This window comes from Rhamphochromis sp. 'chilingali', assembly GCF_963969265.1.
Source record: "Rhamphochromis sp. 'chilingali' genome assembly, chromosome: 16".
NCBI classification, from domain to species: Eukaryota; Metazoa; Chordata; class Actinopteri; order Cichliformes; family Cichlidae; genus Rhamphochromis; species Rhamphochromis sp. 'chilingali'.
In genome coordinates this window covers 27,085,430-27,102,081 of record NC_137943.1, presented here as the reverse complement: position 1 = coordinate 27,102,081, position 16,652 = coordinate 27,085,430, and the positions used below count along the sequence as shown (strand labels likewise).

Here is a 16,652-nt window from a genome sequence, read left to right as displayed (position 1 = left end):
CTTTTGAATCTTTCCAATGACTAATTACACGTGGCAGCGATCCTACTGAAAATTAGATCATCGATATCTGGCAGATGGTAGAGAACTGTGGAAATCAAGTCAAGTCCAATAAACAGTCAAGGACTTCTGCACAGTAGAGCTACTGTATATGTGACAGGGGTGGGGGTGCTTGTGTTTGGCCCACCATTTTCCAGCCTCCCTGTATTGCATCAGTAGCAAGCGGTGAGATGCGGTCCATTACTCTTCCTCTGTTAACAAGCATCTGGACCAGGTTCCAGGCAATCGGCTGCCACACAGCAACTGGCTGTTTGCTGCAAGGGTGGCCTAAATGCCTGGAGTAATGAATCAGCTCTGAGTGTCGCAGCAGCAAACACACAGTCGTTGCAGAATTACACTCTAAGATATTTGACTGAAGTCTGCTGACAAGGAGCGCTGGACTGTGTTTGTTTTGGTTTTTACTCCATCCAAAACCTTTCCTTCTGGTCACTGTGGTCTATTTGTTGTTAATGATTGGACACAAAATGGAAATGAGGGAATAACATTGAGAGAATGAGACAGTCTGGGTTTCATGCTTCATACTGTTGAACAGCGTGGCAAGTTGTCACACCAGCTGAGTTACAATCAATCCTGACTCAGTTCAGCCGACATGGTAAAATGTGCTAAGTGCTGTCTTTAAAAGGGCAAGTCCATCATTTTTACAAATCAAAATCTGTTTATAGATTGTGTTTAAGGCCTTTTAGGGAGTTGGGGTAAATCTACTTGAGTCAACTTCTGTTTGATCTCCAAACAGCGCAGCGTTAGTTCAGGCAGGTCTCAAAGTCGAGCTCTGCTGCACTCCGGGCTCAGCAGCTCATCTCATTACCAGCCCACATTAGCTGATGGCTCAGCTGATACCCTTCTACATAACCAATTGGTAAATCTTTTCAAGGGCACACTGTTTATTGTGCTTTAGTCTGTCCCATACTAGGTGCAGATCTGCCTCTTTTTAGACCGCCTCCACCCCAGTTCCTCCTTTTCATGGTGTATCTGACTTGATCAAAGTAAATCTGCTCTTATTGATGCCTGTTGGGTCTTGTCACTGCTCTCACCACCTTTTCCTTTCCACCCATGTTTGCATAAAGATTGAGAGGTCCTAGGCTAGAGCCGTGCTGCTCAATATAAATTACTATAAGTAAAAAAACTTCTTGTGTTGATTAGTGTTTCAGACTGAAACAAGCTCACAAGTCCTCTTTAGCAGCATGAGTGGTACATCATCCTTTATCAACACAACACATGAATGTTTAATGAATTGTCATGTCAAGGTGATAAAAGTATTGAATTTTTATAAGAAACATTCATTAGACAATATGAGCGTTCCAGTCCTCTTTTTTTTTTTTTTTTTAAACAGTCTTCTGCATGTTGTGTAGTGGTCAGAAATGAAACAGGTTTTTCTTTTAAAATGAAAGTAAAAAAACAAATCATTAAACCCAACAGCCAGGACACTAAACACCATAAAATCCAAGGACCTCCAGAGTGTTACAGACAGTTTTGGTGAAAATAATCCCCAGTTTGATCAAGATTTTCTTAGTTTTGTGAGTCCTTAAGTTTAGAGTAATGCTTCTCATGAGAGAAGCATCTTTGGAAATTTGTTTGTGAAGGACCGAGTGATGAACCAGTGGTTGATGGGTGAATTCCATGGTAGATGTGGTGAGGCTTGAGTGTAAGAGATGGAATATCTCTTTTCAAATGCACAGATCATCACACGTGTCTCGTTCCAGCGCAGTGACTTTTTGCAGCTTTTCCATTTCATGCTGCATCGTACGCTAATCTTTTTAAATTTCAGGCTATTATATTTTATTTTTTGCTCTACAACATTTATCTGTCTGGTTCACAGCCCTTTTGACTATAGATTTCTGTATAGTAGGCCCTTTTTATGTCAGCGCTGCCCTTGAGCAGTAAATCCCCACCCACCTGTTGTTTTAGCGCTCTGTCTGCAAAAGACAGCCAGTCAGAAGACAGAAAAGTTAAGGGCAGATAGGCTAGAACAACTTGTTTCAGACACTAGATGAACAAAGGGGCTGCACCAAGGCCCAGGATAAGATAAATAAGGATTATTATTGAAATGTGGCCTATGCAAAGCTGTTCTGCTAGATTCCAATATTAAAATTATGGAGCTGCAAAGAGCATCATACTGTAGGTCAGCTTTAACTCTAGCTTCAGCAGTAGCTTTTGCAGCTAACTGACCTTGTTTATTTTCAAGACTTGTGTCGTAGTTAGGCAAGAAAACTAGGGTACATATACTTGAATGCAATTCTTCAGGTTTTAAACTGTTTTTTCGATCATAAAAGATTCAAGCACTTTTTTAAATTTATGTATTTTTTATGATGACTCATTTGGGTTTGGTTTTTGTCTCCCACAGTGCTGGAGTGATGACTGACCACGCAACACTTTGGAACAAATGACTGAAGTCTACACATTCAGAAGGTGCCAGAAGTTGCACATGAATCTAATTTGATTACCTTTGAATGCGAAAAGATGCTGCAGAGGGTTTTATCTACAATGGGGTCTTAAAATTGCTCCAAGATAATCGACTTCAACGATTTTACTGACAGGATCTCTTGGTAGGAGTCTGTGAGTGGGGGCTGGCATGTGGCCCCCTGATCTCGGGCCTCCAGATGTGACTCTTCCTGGATTTGGGAGTGTGTTTGAGGATGCTGAGGATCTTCAGGCGCCGCTGTCTTCTGGTGGCTTCTGCCAGCCATCGATCCAATCGGGAGGCCTGTGCTGTCTTCCCAGGACCTCACTGTCGCTCTCCTCGCTTGGGCGTGACCTCACCTCCCTGCTCAACTGTAAGACAGCCGGATCCCACGTAGAAAAGACTGTGGAGGACTTTGCAACCACAGCTCACACAGACACCCAAAACAGCACTCAGAGGTTTAGCTGCTACCCTCAGCCTTCCTTCCCAATTTCCTACATGCTCACCAGCTGTGCCACATCTTCATCTTTCGCCTCGCCACCTTCCTCACTGTCTTCTGCCTCCTCATCTCTACTTTTTGCATCTTGCTTGCCTCTTTCTGATGCCAACAATAAATTGTCTCAACAACAACAAAAGCCACAGGAGGAATATTGCTCCGTAAAACAAGAACCTGCAGATGATTTCTTGCCATGTAAGAGGGAACAGTTTCAAATTAGCAACCAGCAGGGGGAGCTGTACCATTTAAATCAGGCTTTTCAAGGATACAGCAATCAGGACAGCACACAGTCCTCTCTTCAGTCCCCCATGATTAACGTACCTGTGGGACAGGACCCCACGCTTGACCAGCAGGAGCAACCGTGTCATTGGATCGACTGCAGTGCCACTTATAGCACCCAGGAGGAGCTAGTGAGGCACATCGAGAAAGTGCACATCGACCAGAGAAAGGGGGAGGAGTTTGCATGTTTCTGGACTGGCTGCGTGCGACGCAACAAACCGTTCAATGCTCGCTACAAGCTGCTTATCCACATGAGGGTCCATTCTGGAGAAAAACCCAACAAGTGCATGGTGAGTTTGCTTTAGTCAACAGTTAAATGACAGAATAAATGGATAACCGAGTCAGAACGGACCGTTATAAATAAATAAATAAATAAATAAATAAATAAATCTGAAGTTACTGAGAGAAGACACAAACTACTTCTCAAACTGCAAAACAGAAATCTCTTGGAAGAGTTTTCCCCGTTAAGGAATTTATACAACAGTAGTTTATTAGAGCAATGCGGCAACTATTTAATTTAGCAATAACAGTAATATTCTTAGTAGTACCTTGTCAAATGGAAGGGGTTTTAAGCATCAAAACATATTTATACTTATTTCTAACTTCATGTTTTCTAGTAGACCCACTTGACATGATTCCCAGGTCAAAATAACCATTCTTTGTCATCCTTTATCTGAAACAAGTCTTTTAGTTCTCTTCCCCTTCCCTTCCTTTAAGCTAACTTTCTTCTGATTTGATGCCCCAAATAAAAAGATATTTTGAACAGCAATTGGGTGGGGCTTGTGTGTCTGAGACAGCCATATAAGGGATATCTGCTCTAGCTCATACAGAATCAGGTGCAGATGGAAACTAAAGCCAAGCGTTTGTAGCCATCTGCAATTAATGAGGATTGTACATACACTAATGTCATTATGTGAAACTTAATGAGCATCCGCTATTATAACATAGACATATATATATTACCTAAGGAAATGAAGAAAAGCATAATGGGTCCCCCTAAATGTGTGGCTGTGATAAAGTACTGGCATGCACAGCCATCGTACCAGAAGGCTGTTTTCTCCTGATTCCCCTGGTATATAACGAGAATGTTGGGACCTGTTGATCAAGGAAGGGAACATGATGCAGGACACAAGAGGATCACAACTGTGAACAAACCCAAATGATAGCTGCTTTATTCTCACCTAAGAACTAATGGACGTACAGGCAGCGTATTTTTCGGGCTATAAGGCGCACTTAAAATCCTTTAATTTTCTCAAAAATTGACAGTGAGCCTTATGCACTTTATGTATGAATTCTGTTTGCTTACTGACCTTGAACCAACTTTATGTGGTACACAATAAACACTGCGACATCACTGAGAGTTAGAAACGGTCTAAATTCTTTTATCTTTAATAAAATGATCAGTGTTGCTGCTTTACCAGGTGTAACAATTAAGTTTAACATCCGGGCATCCATGAAAACAGAATTTATGAAATTTAACAGAGTTAGAAGTTAGCAGGAAGTTAGCTTGCTAGTTTCTACCTAAGGATGATATACCATGTTCTGTATGGGATTTCTAAATAAATTAAAACATACAGCTCTGCTATCACTTCTAACATAAATAAAGAAGAAGAAAACTAAACAGCAGTGACTTTTGTAGGGTTACTGAAGTTGGACTAGCATGGTATATAATGATGTGCTACGTGATCGCTAGCGACACTGCTATGTTAGCATAACATAAACACAGTGAAGCTGGAGGATGAACGCTAACTTTTTTCCACTCAAAAGTTAACGTGAGGGTTCCTGATGGTTAGGGACAAATGCAATCGCATGGCAGGGTGCTGTAAAATATAAGGTTAGTCATTAATATAATGTGACAACATGGGAATAGAGTAGCTGCGAGAGAATTCAACATTAATGAATCAATGGAACGAGTTGAGTAAAGTTTGACTTATCTGACTTTTTTTTTTTTTTTTTTTTTTTGCTTAATGCGCCTTATAATCCAGTGCGCCGTATGTATGAAAAAAGACTCGTTCATCGACCGTGCGCCTTATGGTCCGAAAAATACAGTACTAGAAAACCGAGAGGTTAAAGGCTGTTTTGTGTCCGATCCAGTCTGCACGTGCATCCCTGTTGGTTAATGTCTAGTTAGGCTGGCTGCTACAGTGTATGTGTTTTTTTGTGAGAATGAACGTTTTTTGTTTGTTTGTTTATTCCCTTCACTTGGAGAGATTTATCCAGCACATGCCAAATCTTAGAACAGTCAGTCAAAACATACAGTATCTCATCCTTTCCAGCATCGCATGGGCCAGGGCCACTTGGAGCTTTAACTGGGTTTGAAAGGCATTAATGAGCTCACAGTCTTCTACTGATTTCTGCCAGACTGATGAACCATCTGTTAGACAGGGAAATGATTTAAACCTTTTCCTCTCGTCACAACAGGTTTCCCTGACTCATGAATGCCAGAGGAGGAATGAATGAATGTATGAATGGAGGATGTGTCTAAGCATACGAAAACCGCTGATCACCCTGAGCCTTTTCTGACAGATGCATTTAATTTATTGCCTAGCATAGACATTATGCATTGTCCTTAGATCAGCAGCTAAATGATTGTCTCTTATGGAAAGTATGTTCCTAAAGACAAAAAGATGGTTTTTCATATTTGTGGCCATTGTGTGCAGTTTTTGAATACTACAAGTCCCCAGGATTATTACCTATGCAGTTTCAGAAATGCAGCACAAGAGTAGAAGAAAACCACAGTAAAATGTGTATGCATCTATTGTTATATATATATATATATATATATATATATATATATATATATATATATATATATATATATATATATTTTCCTGTCACATTATGTGTAACTTAATCTGATTTTCCCTTTTTCATTTATAGAATTAAAAGGTTGATTACCTGATTATTTCACAGTGGAAAGTGACTTGGTGTCCCTCTGTGGGGGTCTTCAGACAGGGAGGTTCTGGAGGGGGGAGGGGGGGGGGGCTGCCTTGACTGCCTTGACTGCTTGCCCCACAGCCCAGACCCAGATAAGCAGCAGGAAGTGGATGGATGCAGAATCTTTCCTTTGTTTTGTTCATTGCACAAACAAAAAACACCCAATGGGTTTGCTTCTATAGCTCGCTAGTTTCAGCAGATAAAACTTTAAATGTCAATAAATAATTAACCCTTTAGAGCCGATCGGAGCGGGAACGCTCTGTTATGCGTAACTATTTTTAAATCCCGGTAGCACTGCAACCACGTAAGCTAGCGCAAAAATTTTTTTTGCATATGAAACCGGAGGAGTTGTACTTGCATATTGTGCCATCAGCTTGTCCTAGGTCACGGTTTCCTTCCACATAAAGCTTTGCAAAAACTGCATAAAAAGCGCTTGCAGGAACAAAAACATAATATTCCAGAAACACGCTTTGCCGGTCCGATCAGCTGTTCAAAACACTTCCTACATTGGAATAGACGTCAGCGCGAACTTTTGCATTTCCGCCATTACCTGGCCGAAACCGGAAGTGACGTCATTTTCGCGGAAATGTAGTCTTTTTTGCGATCAGGGCCTCAGGGCCTATACTGCTCTTTTTAAAAGTTATCTTTGACTTTATGACTTTCTGTGTCGTTTCTGGGATGCTTAGGACTCATATTGCACTGCTGGAAATAGTTTATTTTGATGCATATGCTGCTTTTTTGCAAATTTGCAGTATAATATTTATTTTCGTTTTTCCAGCAGTGTATAAAAATTGGTGTATTTCAAAAATTAAACTATGAAGACACTCAAAATAAATTTCCTGTGGTGGGAAACTATTTTGTGCAACTTTTTTGTATTTACAGTTTTGAGGGATAAGCCTCTTAAATTTCTCTAACTACAAATATATGTTAAAAAATCAAAAACGATTTTCAATTTTTTTGTAGTTTATTGCACTTTTTTGCAATTTATGTAATTACTATGCACTTAATGAATACATATTATTAAAATCTGGGCTATAATGGTTGTATTGATGTATAGCAACTTGAAATGCTCCCAAAAATGGCTCCACAGCATGTAAAAATATAATATAAGCTCTGGCGGACTTGGTTCTATGGTAGGTCTTAAAGGGTTAAAAAAAGAGGCTCATATATTTGAGCCATAAATTTAACCCAGGCCACTAAGATAAAGACAGATCTACAACCACGCTGGTGTGAAAACACGGTCCTTTCTACATTTACCATCACAACAGTGGCCTTTGAGCCCCAGCGATGCGTCATCCTGCATCACTTCTGTCATGAGTCACTTCATGAAGCTCAATAATTCATGACCTGAATACATCTGCCCCATTATGACCTGCTGTTTGGTGCCAAGTCCCCATCCCTGAGCAGCTCTCTCCGTTATTCCCTGCTGTCATCAGCCTAAGGATTAGTAATTCATTCAGAAGTTCTCACTCTGGGATACGCTTCCTTCATAAGTGAATTAGTTCATTATAGTGATCCAGCCTGCTGCCAACTAATAAATATTAAATCAACATAAACACAAAAAATTAGTCATTAGTCAAACTTGAACTACGTGAATAACGTCATTTCATTTTCATAAAGTTCTTATGCCAGAAGATGTGAATTAAGTCATTCCCGGTGCTGCAGTGGAAAATGAATATATCTCACATGAATGCAGTCAGTGTTTGTTAATGAATTCAGCTTTATTTACCAGCTCGTAATGTCAAGCCCCAGATTGGACAGGTGTTCCTCAGGCTGTAAACACGAGTTCTCAAAGCACCTCTAAACCCACTGTGTGAGAGTCATCATGTGTAATTTATGATGCTTCAATAAAATGCACATGTATGTACATTTATGATCTGTCTGTCATATAACCATGAAAAGACCAAAACCAGTGACCCTCGAATGACGAGCATTGTCTGAAAAATTAATATTATCAGCTGTAAAGGCAGAATAAAATGTCTTCCCATCAAAATATTTTTAGCAGGAATTATAAGACTCAAGAGAGTACCAAATATGTAATTATAAATAATAAGTATTAGTCAATGGTTCTTTTACTCGTCATTATATCACATCTGTAGTATAAACTGCAGGGCTTGTTTTTTTTTTTCTTTTATGAAACTTTACCCATTAGCTAGTTTTGTTTGTTTGTTTGTTTGTTTGTTTGTTTTTAGGTATTAGATATCTATCAGCTAATCATGGCAACCCAAGACATGGATGAAGACATTCTCGAGACAACCTGCTGAAGTTTAAACTGGGCATCAAACGGTGGCATGATTGTTAGTACCAGATGGTCGGGTCTGAGTATTTCCAATACTTCTAATTTACGCTGATTTTCCTGCACAACCACCTGTAAGGTTTACAGAGAATGGTTTATAAATGAAATAATCCCATCGGTAGCAGTTCTCTGGGCGTAAATGCCTTGTTGGTCTAATAGAAGACGGCAGGAACTTCAATAACAACTCTTTACAATCAGTGAAGCAGAAGAACATCATCTGCCAATCCTGTTACCTAATAACAGGAACCTGAATATACAAGTTGCATGGCCTCAGCAAAATTGGACCGTAGAATATCAGAGAAAACATCACCTGGTGTGACGAGTATTGATTTCTGATGTTAAATTTGGGTTGTAGGGTTAGGATTTGGTGTAAACAGCACCTAGTTTAATCTGCACCACCAAGAATTACAGTAAGATGCCTGTGAAGGCAAAAGAGGGTCCAACCCAGTACTGACAAGGTGTACCTGATATAGTGTGGAGTGATCGTCTTTTTCATTCCTGATTAGAGATGGACCGATCCGATATTACGTATCGGTATCGGTCCGATACTGGCCTAAATTACTGGATCGGATATCGGAGAAGAAAAAAAAAAGTAATCCGATCCATTAAATATCACGAAAGCACCTCACAAAACTTGCAACACGCCGTAACTCACCTCAGAACGTTAGCACGTCGGAGCAGTATGCATCACGTGATAGAGCGGCTGTGGCATGCGGGACCTGTCGGTGGTCTGGATAGCATTTGGAGCTTCGCTAGCAACCCGGCATTTCATCTCCGACAAAGTTATCCCCGAGAGAAGTAAAGCAAGTGTGTAAGTCCATCTCTGAATGTTTGTAAAGCATTCCTGCGTTAAGCTTAACAGGCGACTGCCTCTTCTTGCTGCTACTTCAATCATGAAACTGCTTAATGATCAGCTGATCGGCTTTTCTGTCGCGAGTCCGTCTCTCTAGTTTGCTTTTGGCCCACTTTGCACCAGAAAGAGGAAACCAGCGGCTGAACAACAGCAGCACGTTTAAGCTTGATAAGCTGTTGTTAGAATTTATTTAATATTACTTTCTACTCGAGGATCTTTTTGTACGCAGCTGACGGCTGGTAACTGTGCAGGGGCGGATCTAGCAAAGTTTAGCCAGGGGGGCCGATAGGGCATGAACAGGGAAAAGGGGGCACAAAGACATACTTTTCTTTCTTATTCTCATTTAAAATGTCGAGCTTTTAATAAATAATTATCTGACACCCAAAGTTTTAATTTGATGTAAAATGAATAGAAGTCCATTACTGTATATAGTGACTATTAAGTCTAATATATATACCCTAGTAAGCTATAGTACTTTTTCCTTTGGGAAGGTACCATCTGTGCAGTCTGCAATTTTGTTGAAGAAAGATGTTGAATCTATTTAATATTTCTTGAAAAATAATTGATTTCTGTGCATTTTTTTTCACACTGCATCAAATTAAGGTTGATTACGTCGATTAAGCATCATGAGGTGGAGCATGAGGGGTGGTTCCCTATTTTTTTATTTTTTTATTTTTGTTGTTGCTGGGAGTTGGAACCCTATTAGTTAGGTTGCTTAATATTTACGCTAAGTACTCTTTAAAATACCAGAATAGGGAGGATGGTGTAGGTTTAAGTTTATTAGATTGATCAGTATTGCTGAACTATGAAATATTTTTTTTGTATACAGGTATAACAGAATAGCTTTAGTGTAGTTGTTGTTTTAAACTTGAGTATGAACTTATACAAAATGCAGCAAGATATTTAAAAAAAACAGTTTTGTTGATTAAAAAACACTATATCGGATTCATATCGGTATCGGCAGATATCCAAATTTATGATATCGGTATCGGTATCGGACATAAAAAAGTGGTATCGTGCCATCTCTATTCCTGATAACGTAGTTTTAAATTATAAGTGTGTGTGTCTGTATGTGCGAACATTGGCAGGGTTGTGTGTATTAGTAAAATAAGAAGAAAAATTGTTTTGAAAAAGTAGGTGCTTTTTCAAAGGGGAATAAAAATTAATAATGGAAAAGATATTAAGTCTTGAAAAATGTAGAGTAAATTACATTTGCATTAAATATCAGAACATAAACTATAGATCTTAAATATTGTCCTCCTGTGGCAATGGATTAAACTACAAAAAAGCTTCTTTTTTTTCTCAGATAACTCAGACTAATGTTGTGAGGTTTGACTTCACAGCTGCACATTGTTGAAATGTTACAGCTTCACTTTCTCAGGGCTTCATCTGTGTTCTTGTGTGACTCAGTGTTTGAATGCTTCAATTGCCCATCTGTATTTTTGTGGCGAGGTGTTTTCAAAGCTTGGATTAATTAATCAAGATGATGTAGTGTGTTTTTTATGTACAGGCTTATTAAACCTAATGAGGTGAGTGACATTTATAGACTCATTAGTGATGGCTAATAAATGTGTGGAATAAATTCTGGATATTAAAAAAAAAATGTAAAAGAATTACTTTATTCAAGCCTTCAGTGCTAAACTAGAACTGAGTCTAGAGACCAATTTTCTGAAGATTTTATCAAAAGTTTTAAGAAATAAATATAATATTTGTATAGAATCTATAAAATATCTATAGATTATAAGGGGATTATTTTCTTTTAAATGCAAATTTAAGTGTCACACACACGATGATCGGTCTTGATTTTTTTTCTTTGTCATTTTGAAGAGAGAACAGTTAAATCTATAGAGTAAATTGTGTCATGGGAATAAAAAATTATTTTATTTTGATTCAAAACCTTTTTCTAAATATAAAAAATACTGACAAATGAAAATGGTCTAAATCAGGGGTCCCCAATCCCAGTCCACAAGGGCCGGTGTCCCTGCAGGTTTTAGATCTCACCCTGGGTCAACACACCTGAATCACATGATTAGTTCATTACCAGGCCTCTGGAAAACTTCAAGACATGTTAAGAAGGTAATCTATCCATTTAAATCAGCTGTGATTGATCAAGGACACATCTGAAGCCTGCAGGGACACCGGCCCTCGTGGACTGGGATTGGGGACCCCTGGTCTATATGTAAATCTTCTGCGTGTGTCTATGCCAGCGGTGTCCAACTCCAGGCCTCGAGGTCTGGTGTCCTGCAGGTTTTAAATGTGACCTTGATCCAACACAGCAGATTTAAATGGCTAAATTACCTCCTCAACATGTCTTGAAGTTCTCCAGAGGGCTGGTAATGAACTAACCATTTGATTCAAGTGTGTTGATCCAGGGTGATATCTAAAACCTGCAGGACACCGGTCCTTGAGGCCTGGACTTGGACACCCCTGGTCTATGCTGTCTCTTACTTCCTTTTTAAATATTTCCATATATTTGGCGTTCTGACATAAAGATACAATATGAAACACTGATCAGTAGAAATTGGAATTTCTGTAAAGATATAAACCATAGGCAGTATGTCGGGCAGTATGTAAGCATGCTGAGGCTCATTGAAACAGTACCTACCGCAGTCGGTGCGTGTGTGTTTGTGTGGTTTTGGCTACGTTTTTTTTCTCTGAGTGGAGAACAGCCACTACCTGAAGTTTATGATATAAATACTGGTACATTGCCTCTGGTTTAGTTTTTTCTGTAAGGACATTAAGTTCTATGTCAAACGTAGTTACAACTTAAGCATTTTAAAGGAACATAAGGGGATTTAATGATTTCTTAGTTTATGTTGTAGTTTTGTTATTTTGTTTTGAGTCCCTAAAGAGATGTCAGAATGATTTTTTTTTTTTTTTTTAAATTCTCATGTAGTTGTTAGTCTACCGTCACAGATTTGAATCGGTAGATCTTAAAATCTTTCAAGAACTAGACACTGATTTCTTGTGTAAATGCAATAAACTGATGGCAAACTGCACTTAAAAGCCCCCAAACTTTTTAAATAAAGTGACAGAAATCGTCCAGTTATGAACATTCTTTTTCCCAAATTTTTAAATAAACTGTTACGTTCTCAAAGTGCTGAAGCTTTATTTTGGCTCACTGCATGCACTTTCACAAAAAAGTTGGTCACACCGGGGTTTTTGAAACCCATTACTTTTATATGAAGCACATTATACCCGTGTTCATGGCCAGCGTGAACAGGAGAAACGAGTATCGGGTCAGCGGAGTGAGTCGGGACTGCTTGTCACGGGATTAAAGCGGTGGCGGTAGCTTTTAGGCGATATGACATTCAACTCTCTAAGGTGACAGTATCTAGGATTTGAATTTCAAGCCCTCTTTTTAGATTGTTACACAACTATTATCAGCAGTGTGCACAACACTATCAAGTTATTTCATCTACTGCTTTTTCAGTGCATCTGAGTACAGTTAAAATATATAAATGGAAAAAAAAAATCCTTTAACTCCTCTTTAATCTTTAATTATGAAAGAAGCAGACTAATGACAATATATTAGTAAACACTGATACTGCTGAACCAATTTTAAATATTTTTACTCCATTACCTGTTACCTGCTGGATCTTCTTAGTCATGGTTTCACTAAGCAACTTGTTGAGTGAATGTAGACTTGCTTACTAGTCTTTATAAAAAGCAACAGGTTCTGTTTAAATATCACACGGTCTCCTTCTAATACAGGCGCCTCAGGAGTGGAATGGGTTAATGCGTTGTCCTGTTACGAACATTCTTTTTAATATTTGGAAAACATAGGATGGCACATATTCACCGTGTATGGTTCCCCACTAACTGATGGTATTAAATGCAATTGATTTGCAAAAATGTCTAAACACATGGTTTCATTTTGTCATTGTTGAGTGTACGCTGATGGGCAAAGTGCCACTTTTACTAATTTTTAAAGATAATCTAGGCACATTTTCTTAAATAATTTTTCTATATAAAATCTTCTGCTTTTCTATTTGTTAGTTTGAGGGCTGCTCCAAGGCGTTCTCCCGTCTGGAGAACCTGAAGATCCACCTGAGGAGCCACACGGGGGAGAAACCTTACATTTGCCAGCACCCCGGCTGCCTCAAGGCTTTCAGCAACTCCAGTGATCGTGCTAAACACCAGCGCACACATCTGGACACGGTCAGTGGGCTCCTTCCATTTAGGATGTGCTCTATTATAGTGCACGTTCTCCTAATTTGAGCTTTCTGTCAGTTTGTAGTATTAGAGTGGACTCAATAGCTGGTTGCTTTTTGCTTCTCCAAGCAAACGTCACCATAACAGTAGGTCACAAAGAGGTCAAGGTCATGTAAACACGCTATATGCAAGTACAGAAAGAATCTGAAGATAACATGAAGAATTATTCTGGCTTGGGTCAGAGACAGTGAACTCATCATACATGCATGTAACCTCTTTCAGCCTGGTTGAACTGCTGTATGTTGGAAATAGCGCCATTTTTGAAATGGAGACAAAAAAACGAGCTTTTCTTGACATGTTTGTATGCTATATTAACTCTTGTAATTAAAGACACTCACTGGCATTAATGCCCATTCTGTTGCTGTATTTTGCCTTTGCCCTAATTGCATATTGTGTAAATGCACTAAGGCTGATAATTCAAACAATGTAGGATCCCAATACCACAGCAACAACTTTATTACTCTTTAATGAGAGCACACACAGCAAAACTGTAGATTTCTACACTTTTTTTTTGTCAACATAGTATTTCTAAACTAATGCAGTTTAATAAGTTTAACACAGCTTGGGAAATGGTCACAATCTCTAGAAGTACAATACAAATATCCTTTATTGTCCCTCATTGGGGAAATTCAGGTAAACAAGCTTCTTGCTAATGTGGCGTAGGAAAATGAATTCAGCTCTAATCAGCTCTAATCTAGTGCACTGTGTTTCTGGACATGATTTTTATTTTGTAGTGAGTCGTAGTGGAGGTAGTCATTACAGCCGGAGATGCAAGTTTGAGTCATACATGTTTCCTTTTTTAGTATTTTTAACTATGTTGTTAGTTAAAAATAAATTACCTGATTGGGTTTAGATATTTAAAACCTCTGGGTTAAGTTTATAAAAAAAAAATACAAAATCATGGTTTGGGCTACAATGTTGCCACTTATGTTAGAGCTCTGTTACTTGGGTTGGCACGGCGACATGTACCTGATTTGTCTGGACAACATAAGTGACATAAACTTTCTTTAGAGGTACATTTGTTTCAAAGTAATCCTGAAAAACAGACTGTGTTTTTGTGACTTTTGTGATGACAGTACCCCCACCAAACTTCAGCGGTTGTTTTAAATACAAAGGTACGGTGTACAGGTTAGGGTTAAGGAGAAAAAGGTTCCACCTAATCGCCGACCACAATATTATAATTCTGTTTGCCACATGAGAACTTTAGGCAAGGCAAGTTTATTTATATAGCACAATTTGGTCTTTTTTAGACGTGTGCTGAAAAATGAATAAACATTCAATTGACTTTTTAAACTTTCATACCAACACAGGTGTGCTTAAAACGCGTTAATTATTTTACAGTACTGCATTTATTCAGGATTTTATATGTGCTTTGTTGTAGATGTAGTGCTATGTTAACAGAGGCAGCAGACAGTTGAAAACAGTGGCTGAGACCTCAGAGGGTTAAAGTGCAGCAGACTGCCTCTCCCTCAGCTTTCTATGGGACCTTCTGGGAATGACTTGGGAAGATAAACTGCTAGTGCGTGTGAGCCAATTTTAACTTGCTGTGCAGAGTCTGCTTGTGTCAGATCAGTTTATACAAAACAGGGAAAAAATATAATCCATTCAACCGTGAAGACAGCGTGAATTTCCAGGAATTTTCATACACACCATCTACAGTAACGACATTAAATTCATCAGGGGACTCAAACTAGTGGGAGTGAGTGTCCCCCGTGCTCTTGATGATCATAAATTAAGGTTACAACTGCAAAATAAGTTATGAAATCCACAGCTGATGGAGCCTGAGAAAGAACAGAAACAGGCCTTTTCTCGTAATCCACTCTTGTGTACCAGGTGTCAAGTGTCGTGCCAGCATTGTCACTCTTTCCATGAAGGTGTTCTCATGCCCAGGGGATGTATTTAAATGCTGCATTAGTATGGTATTTATCTACTTTAATATATATATATTTTTTAATATTACATAATAACTTTGCTTGACTATATTTTAGGGAAAAAACATTAGTTATTAAACCATTACACTTATTTTTATCGGCTGAAATGATTAGTTACATTTTTTGGACCAAAGTGTTTGTTGGCAAAACATGGAAAATGTTATGAAGTGATTTTATAATAATGATGTAAAAATCAGCTGGATCAAGACTTTCACAAGATATTTCTGATAAAACTTCCGTCCCTTGGGTAAAATGTTATTGGAGGACATTTACTTGTATTATTAGATTGTTGAAGAACTGTTTTTTAAATAAATAGGATTTAATAATATGATGAGGTCTTTTCAGAAAGCGCTTTATTTATTTTTAATCTCATTTAAAATATTGTAGAAAAAAGTACTGAATTCTAAAAAATTTAAAATAAGTTTTAGAATAACTTTAAATATAAAGTAAGAGTGCTTTGCTACAGTTTGGATGAATCTTGTAGATGAACCTGTCATAACTTTTATGTTTAAACAACATTTTAGTGTCTAAGGTTATTCAAAATAATTTAATATTTGGAAATCTCTGTCCACCTCCAAGCCTTTGATGCACAGTATAACTTTTTTGAGCAAACCTGGTAACAAATAACAAAACAAAACAAAGCAGTCAGTTACATCACCTTCTTGGCAGATGGTATTTACCTAAAAATAACTGAGTGAAATTGACTTTTCCTTTTGAGCCTCTGGGTTAGATACACTTTCGTAGTATGGGGTTAACCTCTTAGGACCTGGCGTCCACATATGTGGACATCACATTTTGGGTTATTTAGACCAAAATACTCAATTTTGCTGCTACTGTTCTATCAAAATTTTAAACGAATATCCTCATATGTGGCTCTTATTTTTCTTAAAAACAAAAAGAAGGTAAAAAAAAATCTAGTAATTCTTTGTTTTTACATTCATCGGGCCCCAATCAGCCCAAATATCAAAGAGAAATTAAAAATGCATGCCGTGGAAGAGTTCGGGTCTTAGGAGGTTAAATCCACTTTTGTTTTCAGAACTGACTTATCTCTTCATTGCTTGGATTCAACACTATGCTGCACAGTTGCTGCACATTTGTTGGCTGCACATCCATGATGCCAAACTGCCATTCCACCACATCCGAAATGTGCTCTATGGGAGTGAAACTGATGACTGTAAATGTCATTTGAG

The 16,652-nt window shown here is 38.4% G+C and overlaps 1 protein-coding gene across 1 annotated transcript in view; it reads left to right on the top strand.

Moving 5' to 3' along the window:
* glis1a (GLIS family zinc finger 1a) overlaps positions 1-16,652 on the top strand; it is a 65,947-nt gene that overhangs the window by 26,780 nt on the left and 22,515 nt on the right. The window contains exons 2-3 of the mRNA XM_080861675.1: positions 2,399-3,520; positions 13,316-13,477. Coding sequence (XP_080717801.1) covers positions 2,627-3,520; positions 13,316-13,477 — 1,056 coding nt within the window. The 5' untranslated portion in view covers positions 2,399-2,626. The remainder of the gene's footprint in view (positions 1-2,398; positions 3,521-13,315; positions 13,478-16,652) is intronic.